Here is a 13,536-nt window from a genome sequence, read left to right as displayed (position 1 = left end):
GCAAATGCATATATGCTCAATTAACAGAGTTTCAAAATGTGTGAAACAAAGACTGATAGAAATCCAAGAAGAAACAGAAAAATACCTTATACATTCAGAGCTATCTCAGTAAGTGATAGAACAAGTGACTGAAAAATCAATCAAAAACAGAAAACTGAACAACACTAACCAAACAACTTAACATTTATAGAACACTCTGCCCCAAAACAGCAAAATATATATTTTCTTCCACTGTGCACAGAATGTGTATCAAGTTAGACAATTTTCCCATCCATAAAAAAGTCTCAAAAAGTTGTTAAAAGAATCCATTCACACAGATGATGCTCTCTGACTACAACAGAACTGAATTTGAATCAATAACATAAAGCCTTAAAAAAAAAAATCCCCAAGTATTTGGACACTTCTAAATAAACTGCTGGTCAAGAAGAACTCAACAGGAAAATTAGAAAGTACTTCAAACTGAATGAAATTGAAAGCACATTTCAAATCTGTGGGATGTGACTAAAACCAGTATTATGGGGAAATGTATATTGCTAATTGCATACATTAGAAAAAGATGAAGGTCCCAAATTAATGACTTCTGGCTCCATCATAAGAAACTAGCTAAATCAGAGCAAATTAAACCCAAAGTAAGCAGAAGAGAGTAAACACTAAAGATCAGAAGGGAAACCAACTAAATAATTTTTAAAAAAAAACAAAAAACAGAAAAACAATTGAGAAATTTAATGAAAGCAAAAACTAGTTATTTGATAAAATTGATAAACCTCCAGCCACACTGATTAGGAAAAAAGATGACACAAATTGTCAATATTAGGAATGAGACAAGTGACACTACCACAGGTTCTATAGAATAAAACATAACAAGGCAATATTATGGACAACTGCATGTCAACAGATAAAATGGACAAATCCCTTGAAAAACATGGGCTACTAGAGTTCACAGCTGCCCCTTCTCCAGAGCATTGTTAAGGCAGAATGGCACCTATGTACCTGGGGGCTTATGTCCCAATAGAAGGCAACCAGCAAATAATAACCAACACAAGGAATAAAGAAAATCATGCCACCTCACCCTTGCCTCAAGTTGAAACCAATTCTGTGGTGCAATTCACGCTTTAGTAGGATCAGAATGAAGCTAGGTTCCAGTTTGCATCTTCAGCTTCATCCTTCCCTAGCTTTGTTCTCCTGCCTTATCCAGCTGCCCTCACTATCCTTTCCTAACAGTTCTCCTTCAGTAATCACTTGCCATGGATCCACATCTTGAGCTCTGTTTATTGGAAACCTGACCTAAGACAGGGCATGGGAGGGAGGCTGGAAGGCAAAATGACAAGAGAAGAGACTTGCTCCTTCCTCCTTCCTTGCTGTTCCTGTCTGGATCACCCCAGTGATGATCCCTCATCTTGGGTTAAGAATTCAATTGTGCTCCCCCCAAAGATGTTAAAAACCTAACCCCCAGTACCTCTGAAGTTGGCCTTAATTGAAAAGAAGGTGTTGGCAGATGCATGAGTTAAGATGAAGTAGACTTTAATCCAGCATGACTGGTGTCCTTATAAAAGGGGGAACTCTGGACTCAGAGACAGACATGCTTGGAGGGAATACGATGTGAAGAAACAAGAAGAATGCCACCTACAAACCAAACAAAGGTACTGGCCTGAGCCTGTCAGAACTAGGAGAGAGCCCCAGAACAGAAGGAACAAACTCTGCCCTCCCTCTGATTTCAGATTGTGAGCAAATACATTTCTGCATTGCTCTAAGCCACATAGATTGTGGTACTTTGCTATGGCAGCCTAGAAAACAAATGTACCCTGTCAGGGACAGTTAGTTCCAGTCTTGCTTTTTCCAAGAATGCCCACAATCAATTTCATGTCCCCATCCTGGAGGTACCCACCCCAGGGTTCCTTTGTCTGCTTCCAGGTTTTGGTAGTTCCAACTTCTCTTGTTCCCCAGTACCTAAGGATGGGAGGAGCTTCCTGCAGTCACTATTTTACCTAAATAATCTTTCTTTTTTCAGTTTCCCAACACTTACTTAACTACTTCCTTATATTTAATTTGCTCTGTAATAGGAAATAGCTACTATTTATTTAATAATAAATTAACATATAGAGTTTATTTCCAAGACCACAGAGTGATAACCGTTTCATTCAGAGGAAAAGCCAAAGTCTATAACACAGTTTGTAAAATGCCATGCAATGCAGGGCTCTGGGCTGCCCCCATATTGCCTGCCCTCATTTCTTCTCATTTCCTCTGTCACCCATTCTGCTCCAGCCGCACTGGTCTCTCCGCTAATCCGTAAACATACCAAGCATGCTTGCTTCATGGCCTTTGACTTGCTGTCCCCTATACTTGCAGACATCCGCATGCATGCAGCCCACTCTGCTCTAATATCTATTCCCTGGTCTCTGCCTGTACCTCAGGAGACACCTTTCCGGACAACATACCGTCACCTGTGGTATCCCTAGGGGATTGGTTCTAGAACCTTCGCTGTCAGAATCCACATGCTCAAGTCCCTTATACAAAATGGCATAGTATTTGCATAGAATGCATACACATCCTCCCATATATACATCAAATCATCTCTAGATTACTCATTATACTTACACAATGTAAACGCTATGTAAATAGTCATCAGTGCACGCTAATTCAAGCTTTGCTTTTTGGAACTTCATGGAATCTTTTTTAGTATTTTCAACGGCAGTTAATTGAACCCCCAGATGCAGAACTTGCGGATATAGAGGACTGACTGTGAGCAGTAAGTCCCCTACATACGAACCTTCAAGCTGTGAAGTTTCAAAGATATGAATGTGCATTCCATCAGCATCAGGTGTGAGTGAAATGGCAGCTTGCCCTTGGTCACCTACTGCTGATGACCCTTCAGCTCTACCATCTCCCACCCCTTCTCCCTCCTCCAGGAACTCTTCTTGCCTATTCACTTGATGCCAGCCCTGGCATGACAGCCATTGTATTGTACTATTGTACTTTCCAAGGTAATGTAAGATCAAACTGTTTTCTTAAGATCAAAGACCAAAAATGTTCTCTTATCTTTTGTGTTTGTTTTTATGTATTATTTGTGTGAAAAGTATTATACATCTATTACAGTACAGTACTACATAGCCAATTGTGTTAGTTGGGTACCTAGGCTCACTTTGTTTGACTTAAATTGGAATTACGAATGCACTCTTGGAAGGGGAATCGTTCGTATGTAGAGTCTCACTAAATAAAATTGTCATTTTTCTCAGCCCCTGTACTCTTTTCCCACGACCCTCTTCCTCTACAGAACTCAGCATTTTCTGGCACATTCTGTAGCTACTTGTTATCTGCCTCCTGCAATGGAACAGAGCACCATGAGAGGAGCTTTGCTCACTGCTTTGTCCCCAGTGTCCAGAGCAGGATCTGGCATGTGGCAGGTGCCAACTTTTGAAAACAACTGAAAGACTATAGAAAACCCCCTACCAACAGCCCTGTCCGTGACTGTCATCAGTGCACTTGATGAGTGAGTGAGTGAAGTTGCTCAGTCATGTCCGACTCTTTGCGACCCCATGGACTGTAGCCCACCAGGCTTCTCTGTCCATGGGATTCTCCAGGCAAGAATCCTGGAGTGGGTTGCCATTTCCTTCTCCAGTACTTGAACTATAATTGGTCTTTAATGTTTAAAGGATCTGTATTTATTCACCATCCTTCCTCAGGGGACTCACATTTTAGTGACAATGTCTCCTGAAATTCCTTGGCAAGGGTGCACTTTAAGTTGTGTCTTCTCTCCTGTTTTAACAATTCAACATTTTTATAATGCAAATATTTTCTCTATTTAAAACCTTTAAAAAGCATGGAGTCGAACAAGATTGGACAATCAGCAGCATTTATCTAGAGGTCAGCACCCACTGTACTGTGAGCCTGTACAAGACTGTGCTGGAGTGATTAAGAAGGAAATGCAATTTTTGCCCTCATGGAGTTTACAGTCACATGGACATTCAATTTCCGCCTATGAAAAAAACCTCGAAGAAGTAACAGTGCACAAAAGAAAACAAAGAAAATAAGTGCTGATTAGAGAAGCAGCAATGGCTGAAGTGCCCTTAGAACTAAAATTCCTAGAAAGAAAGTGGAAAGTGAAGTCACTCAGTCGTGTCCGACTCTTTGAGACCCCATGGACTGTAACCTACCAGGCTCCTCTGTCCATGGAATTTTCCAGGCAAGAATGCTGGTGTGGGTTGCCATTTCCTTCTCCAGGAGATCTTCCCAACCCAGGGATTGAACCTGGGTTTCCTGCATTGTAGGCAGATGCTTTACCCTCTGAGCCACCAGGGAAGTTGAGTGAAAAGCCAGAATTTAAAGAAAGAGAAAAAGTTCAACAAGGATAAGGTACTTGTAAAAGGAAATGACAAATACATGAATAAAACCTCACTAGTTTCCTGGAGTCTATAAACTACACTTTGAGTTTGGCCTGTCGCCTCTCCTATCTTAGCTTTCTACTTTATTTTGCTATTTATTCTGCTTTCCCTTAAATGTATCATATTCTATTCTGAATTCAAAGGTTTTCTTTTTTTTCATTGAAATATAGTGGATCTACAATGTTTGCTGTGCTAGTTTCAGAAAAGTGACACAGCAAAGTGATTTAGTTATACGTAAATATATATGTGTATATACATTTTCATATTCTTTTCCAATAGAGGTTATTACAAGATACTGAATATAGCTTAGGGGTGGGGTGCTTCCCAGGTGGCACTAGTGGTAAACAGTCTGCCTGCAATCAGGAGACGTAAGTGACACAGGTTCGATCCCTGGGTTGGGAATTTCCCTTGGAGGAGAGCATGGCAACCCATTCCAGTATTTGCGCCTGGAGAATCCAATGGACAGAGGAACCTGGCGGGCTACAGTCCTTAGGGTCACAAAGAGTCAGACATGACTGAAGCAACTTAGCATGCATGCACCTTGTGCTACACAGTGGGTCTTTGTCATTTATTTCATATATAGAAGTGTGTATCTGTTAATCCCAAATTCCTAATTTATCCCTGCCCCCTTGTCCTCTTTGGCAACCATAAATTTGTCTTCTATGTTTGTGAGTCTATTTCTGTTTTGTAAACAAGTTCATTTGCATCATTTTTTAGATTCTACATACAAGTGATATGACATTTGTCTTTCTCTCTCTGACTTACTTCACTTAGTATGATAATCTCTAGATCAATTCAAGCTGCTGCAGATGGCAATGTTTCATTCTTTTTCCTGTACTTTAAATGGCAAGGAGGACTCACTTAACACACTCCTTCCAATTCATCCTCGGGTCCCAGCTGAAATGCCGTTTTCACAGAAAGGCTCCTTCCAGCCACTTAATCTGAAATAAATGTGGCTTGTTATTCTCCATCTTAGCATTTCTTTCATAGCCTTGAGAAACCTATATGCAGGTCAGGAAGCAACAGTTAGAACTGGACATGGAACAACAGACTGGTTCCAAATAGGAAAAGGAGTACGTCAAGGCTGAATATGTCACCCTGCTTATTTAACTTATATGCAGAGGACATCATGAGAAATGCTGGACTGGAAGAAACACAAGCTGGAATCAAGATTGCTGGGAGAAATAGCAATAACCTCAGATATGCAGATGACACCACCCTTATGGCAGAAAGTGAGGAGGAACTAAAAAGCCTCTTGATGAAAGTGAAAGTGGAGAGTGAAAAAGTTGGCTTAAAGCTCAACATTCAGAAAATGAAGATCATGGCATCTGGTCCCATCACTTCATGGCAAATAGATGGGGAAACTGTGGAAACAGTGTCAGACTTTATTTTTGGGGGCTCCAAAATCACTGCAGATGGTGACTGCAGCCATGAAATTAAAAGACGCTTATTCTTGGAAGAAAAGTTATAAGCAACCTAGATTGCATATTCAAAAGCAGAGACATTACTTTGCCGACTAAGGTCCGTCTAGTCAAGGCTATGGTTTTTCCTGTGGTCATGTATGGATGTGAGAGTTGGACTGTGAAGAAGGCTGAGTGCCGAAGAATTGATGCTTTTGAACTGTGGTGTTGGAGAAGACTCTTGAGAGTCCCTTGGACTGCAAGGAGATCCAACCAGTCCATTCTGAAGGAGATCAGCCCTGGGATTTCTTTGGAAGGACTGATGGTGAAGCTGAAACTCCAGTACTTTGGCCACCTCATGCGAAGAGTTGACTCATTGGGAAAGACTCTGATGCTGGGAGGGATTGGGGGCAGGAGTAGAAGGGGACGACAGAGGATGAGATGGCTGGATGGCATCACTGACTTGATGGATGTGAGTCTCAGTGTACTCTGGGAGTTGGTGATGGACAGGGAGGCCTGGCGTGCCACGATTCATGGGGTCACAAAGAGTCGGACACGACTGAGTGACTGAACTGAACTGAACTGACTGTAATTATTTAGTCACAAGTTTATTTGTGACCTTATCATTTCTCTTCCTTACTAGATGACTGGGGCTTCTGAGGTGGTGCAAGTAGAAAGGAACCCATCTGCCAATGCAGGAGACATAAGATATGGGTTCAATCTCTGGCTCTAGATTATTAACTACTCAAAGCAGAATGTTTGTATTATTTTTCATTACTGGATACATATTGTTTAGTATAGTGCTTGGCACTTTATATTTGTTAAAATAGAATTAAATAGCACATATTTCTGTGAAGTCCAGAAATCCATATATAAAACCGATGCAAATACCCCAAATAGTTTTATTTTAAACATTTACCCATTTAAACTGTGCTAACTTCTGATAGACAATGGTATCTACTTAACTGTATATATATACATGTATAAATATATATAATTCCTACATATGATAATATTTTATGCTTCATCTATGAAATTAATTTCAATTCGGGTCAAACATTTCATCTTGTGCAAGACACCTAATTTGCTCATGAAAATCTTGAATCCATCTGAGTTAAGGAATAGAAGCTCAGATAGGACTGGGGTATGGGATTGGGATGGTCAGACATGCCACTAGACTGTACAGGGTGCATTGGTGCAAATTAGAAAAAAAAGCCACATCATTTGGCCAGGCACCAACAAACTTGGCTTGGTGAATGGAGCAGGATTTCAGCTCCCAATCCCTGCCTCAGCCGAATGCCCTGGACTGGGTGCAACCTACATGTAGGTGGCAGTCCTAGAGAGACAGCTCAGTGGTGGTGCAAGCAGATGGTGATCTGGCCACATTGTACAGCTCCATTCCTTGACAGACTGATTGAATTTGTCTGAAGCAGTTTGGTTGGGTAGGGGTCTTTTCTTCTCACCACTTCTGATGATTCAGCTGAAGAAGGCGATCATCCTGATGAAAAACAAGTCCATTTCTCAGGTTCAAGTTTGCAGACGGTTGGGCAGCCTCCAGGAGGGCTTCAATGGTTTTCTTTCAGAAAACAGCTCAATGTTGATTCTTGAGTCTTAAAAAAAAATATGCTGAAGATCTGGTTATAGATGAGTTCGCTATTTCCCTCTGCAAAAAATGAATCAGAAGTTAGTTCACTTGTATAACACTGTTTGGTGACTATTCAGAAATTCTATCAGTGGCACTGAAAATAAATGCGACTAACTCATCAGTGACCCAAATTATGGATTGTCGTGACTAACAGCAGATGGGATAAATTCTAGCTCCCATGGATCAAGAAGGAACAACTGTGTCTCGTTTCAGTAATCATGTATAAACTATCTTTAACTTAGGGTCTCAGTTTATGATATCTGCATAATTTTCTTAAAACCAAAATTAATTTACTTTTAAATGTCCTTAGTCTTTAAACACAAACCATAAGTAAGGCCTGTTCCAAAAATTCATCACTTAGGGTGGAAGCTCAAACCACTGAAACAGAATTTTTAAAGGATTTTTTATTTTGGAAAACCAACATAACACTGGTATTTGGGAGTAAAACCTTAGATAGTGGAAAGCAACCTAGACTGGGTCTCTGATTTTTAAACACCTAATTAGAGGAGATTGTGCAAATGACTTAATCTCCACAGGATTCCTTTCTAGATTTGTTTATTAAATAAGAGTTTAAAGTCTTAAAGTCTTTATAGCTCTATGATTTATTTTATATTAAAAAGTCTTCAACGGGGCAGGGAGAATGTCAGATAAAGTAGTCTGTGGGATCACAAGGAGCATTTGGGATCACAAGTATACAGAAGTCTTGTGTATACAACAGCCCCTGGGAGAAATGTTAAGTACGTCATAGGGGCACTTACAGTGAGCTCAGGACTGGATTCCACAGCCCAGCAGATTCTTCTCAGTTATTCTGTCACCTCTTTTGGGAAAAATCTAGTTCCACTAGCAAATCCAGGCCCTGGAAGAGAAAGGGGCAGAAGCCTTATCTAGCCACTGCGACCACTTTAACAATAATTAATCAGTTCCCATTGTCACGGAACATTCACATTAGCTTGACCAAGTCTGTGTTGGAAAAGTGAAGCAAATCCAAATATGGCGAACGTGCCTCCACTGCCAAAATGAGACAACTGCCTCATCTCCTCTTCAGAACCCCTGTACCAGAAAATGAGCTCCCCTTGTTAAACACTCAAGTGGACAGAAAGCACATTTTGTGATGCAACTTCGTAGAGATTCCTTCCGATGCCGACTTGGGGGGGGGCGGGGGGGGGGGGTCCAGTTAATGTCACATCACCGCGCTCGATAAGGCACAGATCACTTTAGACTTTGCCTAGCTGGGGGGGAGGGAAGGGGCTACTCTATTTAGGGACACTGGAAAAGTAGCGCATCCAGCCCCTTGACGCGCGCAAACCTACTACTAATTCTTTCTCCAGGGCCTCTGTGTTTACACCCCGGTGGAAATCTCCCCAGGACTTTTTCTTTTCCATTTAAAACGAACGCTGATTCCAATGCCCGCTTCTCCTCTGCTCCTCAACCTGGGATATTCCTCTGTTCTGCAGAAAGCGCCAGCGGGGCCCAGCTACGCTCTAGGGCACAGGTGGGGCCAGGGAAAGGGGCGTCCGGGCCCAGTCCGCCCAGGACCCAGGTGGGAGCAGTTCCCCCAAGAGGCGTCCACACCCCACCCCACGCACAGGCGCTTATGCCACTTCAGGCGCGCGCAGGACTAAGGCAAGGAGAGGTACATCTTCTCGGCACCGACTTCATCTGCACGTTCTCAGCGGCTTGCAGCATCTGGGCTGTATCCCCGCCTCTCAATGTGACCCCAGGAGGATCTGTACCGGCGTGAGCGTCACACTGGACATCGCCAGGGGATGGAGGAGTCGCGCGGGCCAGGGTTGGGGGGGAAAGGGGCCGAAACGCTCCCCCACCACAACTCCAGCCCACTCGGCTCACCCTCCCTCCGGGGCAAGGGGCGGGTCGGAGCCGGGGTAGGGGAGGCCCTGGAAGGGTCCCCTCCCTTCTCACTTCCCGCAGCCTGCTCTTCCTCACTTTCTCTCGGCGCCTCCGCGCGGGGTCGTGCGGCGGGGCTGCGTGAGGGGCGAGCAACGGACGGAGAGCCTCCGGCCGCGCGCCCCGGTCCGGAGGGGGACGGGCTGGGGGGGACCAGAGCCGTGCACGGCCCCCACCCCACCGCCCCCGACCCGAGCCGGGCGGCGCGGCCAGGCGGCGGCCGGACACCCGCGCCCTCGAGGCTGGCTGCGAGGGCTCCGGCGGGCCCTCGCCCTCCGCCCGCCGCCGCGGCCCCTCCCCGCCGCGCCCTAGAGGCCGCCGGGGCCGGGGGACGCGCTCGCGCCGGGGCCGCCCCCTCCCCTCCCCCAGCCCGGGCGGGGGCGCGCGAGCAGCGGTGACGTCAAGGGGCGCGCGGTGGCAGCACCTCCCCGCGCGCTAGTTAAAAAGAAGAAGAAAAGAGGGAGCGAAACATGAGAGGCTGTGTGAGAAGCTGCAGCCGCCGGCAGAGGAGACCTCAGCATCCTCTGGAGCCCAGCGCTGGCCCTGCCTCCGCCTGCCCCGCCGCCGCCGCCGCCGCCGTGTCTGTTCCTGGTACTGTCTCACCTACACGACTCCCGTTACACGGACCAGGGAACCTCTGTGGCCGTCTTCTCCTTCTCTTCTTCCTCCTCTTCCACCTCCTTCTCCTCCTCCCACTTCTCAGCCGCATCAGGAAGCCCCCCACCAGACTGACATTGGCACCACTGCAAGCGGCGTCAACCGCTCAACTTTATCTGGCGCCTCCGGCTCCCCTGAGGCGCCGGGCCCATCGCCTTGTCTTGCATTTTTTGCAAAGTTGCAACGCTCTGCACCCTCTCTCCGCCGCCACCTCTCTCCGCCTCTCGGGTGTCCTGCCGCCCCGCAGCCCCCTGCCGGGGCGCCCTAGTGCCCCTGCTGGGCAGTGACCTTCTCCGCCCCCGCCTCCGCCTCCCGCGCCCAGCCCCTACCGCGCGGGGCAGATGATGCTGAAGATGCTGTCCTTTAAGCTGCTGCTGTTGGCCGTGGCTCTGGGCTTCTTTGAAGGAGATGCTAAGTTTGGGGAAAGAAGCGAAGGGAGCGGAGTGAGGAGGAGAAGGTGCCTGAACGGGAACCCCCCGAAGCGCCTGAAAAAGAAAGATAGGCGGATGATGTCCCAGCCGGAACTGCTGAGTGGGGGAGAGATGCTGTGTGGCGGCTTCTACCCTCGACTGTCCTGCTGCTTGCGGAGTGACAGCCCCGGGCTGGGGCGCCTGGACAGCAAGGTAGGCATGCGCCCGCCTCGCAGCTGCTGCGAGACTGGCATAGTGACTGGGTGGGGTTCCCTGAGGCTCCGGCGATGCTGGTGGCTGTAGAGGGGCCAAACTTGTCTCGGGGAGTCCTTCTTGATAACTTTCTAAAGCGCTAGCGTGATTCGTTTGTGTGTTCCTCTGGGGTGCGCAGACACCTATCCAGCCCCCAGGAGTCCGCGGGCGGGATGCCGTGCAACATTGCTTGTCTCTGAAGAGAGAAGCCTCTGTGGTACCCGCATTCTGGGCTGGGTAAATACTTTAAAAGAATCGCGAGGAACAGTGTGTTTTGGATCGAATCGGGCATTGGCTGCGGTGAAACTGTAAATGAAGGTGGCTGTGGTTTCCGGTTTTTCTAGAGTAAAAAGATTTGTGCAGTTTTCTCCACGTGCTCGGTGAGAGAGAGAATTGAATCGTAAAGGATGTTGAAGCCCGGTTGGTGTAAGATCCCCAGCCCGGTCGGTCAGAAGGCGGGGGAGGTGTCCTGCGTTACAATAGTTAAACAGCAAAAAGGAACTCCTGGTAGTCCAGTTTAGAACCCCAGAATTGGAGAAAGATTTGGCTGGAGCGTGTTTAGCGCAGAAAACCGTGGCGATTCTCCTCCTGTCACGTTTTGTAACGTTATAAAATCGGGCTTTCAGTGGTACTTGTGTAGGAACGTCTTCTCCAGGAACTTGTTTTGGGGGTAGTGGCATTTACACTTTCCCGATGTTTTTAAGTTGAAACGAATATGAATATAGTGTTGGCTGGGTGTAAAGATATGCTTATCTGAGTTCTGCCACATCTTTCTTGCCCTGGGTTGCAGTAATGTGTGTTCTCTACTGTACTCCAAGGAAAGACTGAGGGGTTGGGTCATTAACAATCCCTGCCCGTGAAATAAACAATCAGGTGTCTTTGCTCCCCCTCCCTTTCCCTTTTTAGGTTTAATTAAGAATTCCTCTGTTACAACACTGCAGTTGTCAAGGTCTGAGAGACTCTTGGAAAACTTGTGCTTTAGTCTTGCTGGCCCAGGCATTAAAAAAAAAAAAACCAGGCTGAATCTAATTTTTATGCTCAGTTCACGGTAGATTTCACTCTATTCTCATGTAAACAGCTCCTACGAATCAACATATGTGTCTGGGTGGTATCTCTCACTTTGTTTTGTAACAAAAAGCCATATTGCATCATTTAATTTGCTCAAGTCATGCAAATAGGAAAAAATCAATAGGACAAAAAGGGGTCGACTTATCCTCCTCCCCACTAAAGTGCTGCCCACACACAGAGCCCTGTTGCTTATGGCGAAAGAATAACAACAACACCATTGTGTTGGTTAGTTGGTTCACTAATGGGTGAAACTAGAGAACATCATTCGCTTTCAGTCCCCAGCTCTGTCCAAATGTTCATGCCTTTTGAGGGAGCATTTGTCCAACTCCCTCTATTCCCAGCTGAGTGAGAACTGTCTTGCTGCGGGTTTTCAGCTCCAACTCTCTCTTTATTCTTACCATATGCAGCAGTAGTCTGAGATGCAGGGAACAGATATTGCAGCATTTTATTCAAAACAATGTCATTAAGCTCCTGGGTTTTAACTGAATTAAAGTACAAAAATCACTCCATTCACAGCCGCTCCAGGGTTTTTACCAGGAGCTGGACAGAACCAGGAGATTCAGATAAAGATTTCAAAATGTTTGCCATGAAGCCTCCCCATGTGCGATATATGTATGAGTAACCAATGATTCGCAGACCCCTACAATACTGAACTCAGCCAGGTGCAGGAGGAATGACAACTTTTTCTTGACCAAATGTAATGGGGAGCTGGGGAAGGGATGGGGGGTTGGGTCTGAGTAGAGTTATAACCCTTAAGAGAAGTTATATAAATTTTTTTTAAAGAAATCATTCTTTAGGAAGGATTCTGCCACGTTAGCGATCCACATTCCTTCTGTTTTACGTGCTTCTAATCTCCAACAAACCCCTACTCATGTGGAAAATGTGTCTGAATTAAAGTTGGTACACTAGACTTTGGCTGGTTCCATTACAAGTGGCTTATAAATCAACAATACTTAAATTGTTCAAATCAGAGATGTAACATGGTTCTGCATATGCATTCTCGACCCATGTTCGTTCTCAAGTTTTAATAGTTTTTAAAACATGTTATTTTATAATAAACTTCTGTGTTTCCCTTTTTTCCCTTAAGCCTTCCTGGCTTATAATGTATGTTAGGGTCTTATTTCATAATGTGTGTACAGGAGAGATGATGGCTATTTGAAAGGGCCCTTTTTTGTTTATGAAAAAAAAAATTTTTTCCCCAGAAAGATTTCTGCAAATTTTCATGAAACTACAGGAGTAGCATTTTCCTAAAGGAAGAAACTTCATAGATAAATAGTAGCAAATTAGATAGAATATTGATCATGCTTAGCTGGGCAATTAAGTCCAGTTTCCAGGCTAACCCATTTTCTTTAATATGTAAGGAACTATTGAATGTAATTGAGTTCAATTGTTAGCCACAGTATTATTCTCATAAGTTATCTTGTATTTTCCTTTTTTTGTATGTTTTAGTAGTTTTGTGAACTGTAACGAGATGGTTAACTACTGTTACAAATAAGTACTGCCAAAATCTAGAAAGTTATGTTGTCTTAGCAATATTTTTGCAGCTTCTAAATACAAGATGCTAAAAAGATCTAATTCCCATTAGCCAAATTGAATCTGCAACCAACTGAAATACCCCCATTTCTAAAACTTAACTTGTAGCCACAGAGGCATAGAAGCTCTCTCTACCTTGGGTGGTTTCACAGCCAAAGCTGTCAAGGAATGGGTGAAAAGTAATTGTTTTCAAGTGTGCCCTTTTACAATCATTTGTTTGCTCTGGCTCTTTCAGGGACAAAGGCTATTGTTGAACACATCCAACTAAACAAATAACTCATCCTGGG

At 44.9% G+C, this 13,536-nt stretch overlaps 1 protein-coding gene across 1 annotated transcript in view; it reads left to right on the top strand.

Annotated features, from left to right (window-relative positions):
* The first annotated feature begins 10,327 nt into the window (after nucleotides 1-10,327).
* The window catches only part of HHIP (hedgehog interacting protein), a 108,920-nt gene continuing 105,711 nt past the window's right edge, over nucleotides 10,328-13,536 (top strand). Inside the window, exon 1 of the mRNA XM_052654847.1 lies at nucleotides 10,328-10,609. Coding sequence (XP_052510807.1) covers nucleotides 10,328-10,609 — 282 coding nt within the window. The remainder of the gene's footprint in view (nucleotides 10,610-13,536) is intronic.

Source organism: Budorcas taxicolor, chromosome 17 (assembly GCF_023091745.1).
Source record: "Budorcas taxicolor isolate Tak-1 chromosome 17, Takin1.1, whole genome shotgun sequence".
Classification (NCBI taxonomy): Eukaryota; Metazoa; Chordata; class Mammalia; order Artiodactyla; family Bovidae; genus Budorcas; species Budorcas taxicolor.
Note: the sequence above shows the minus strand (reverse complement) of the source record. Positions and strands in the feature narration are given on the sequence as shown.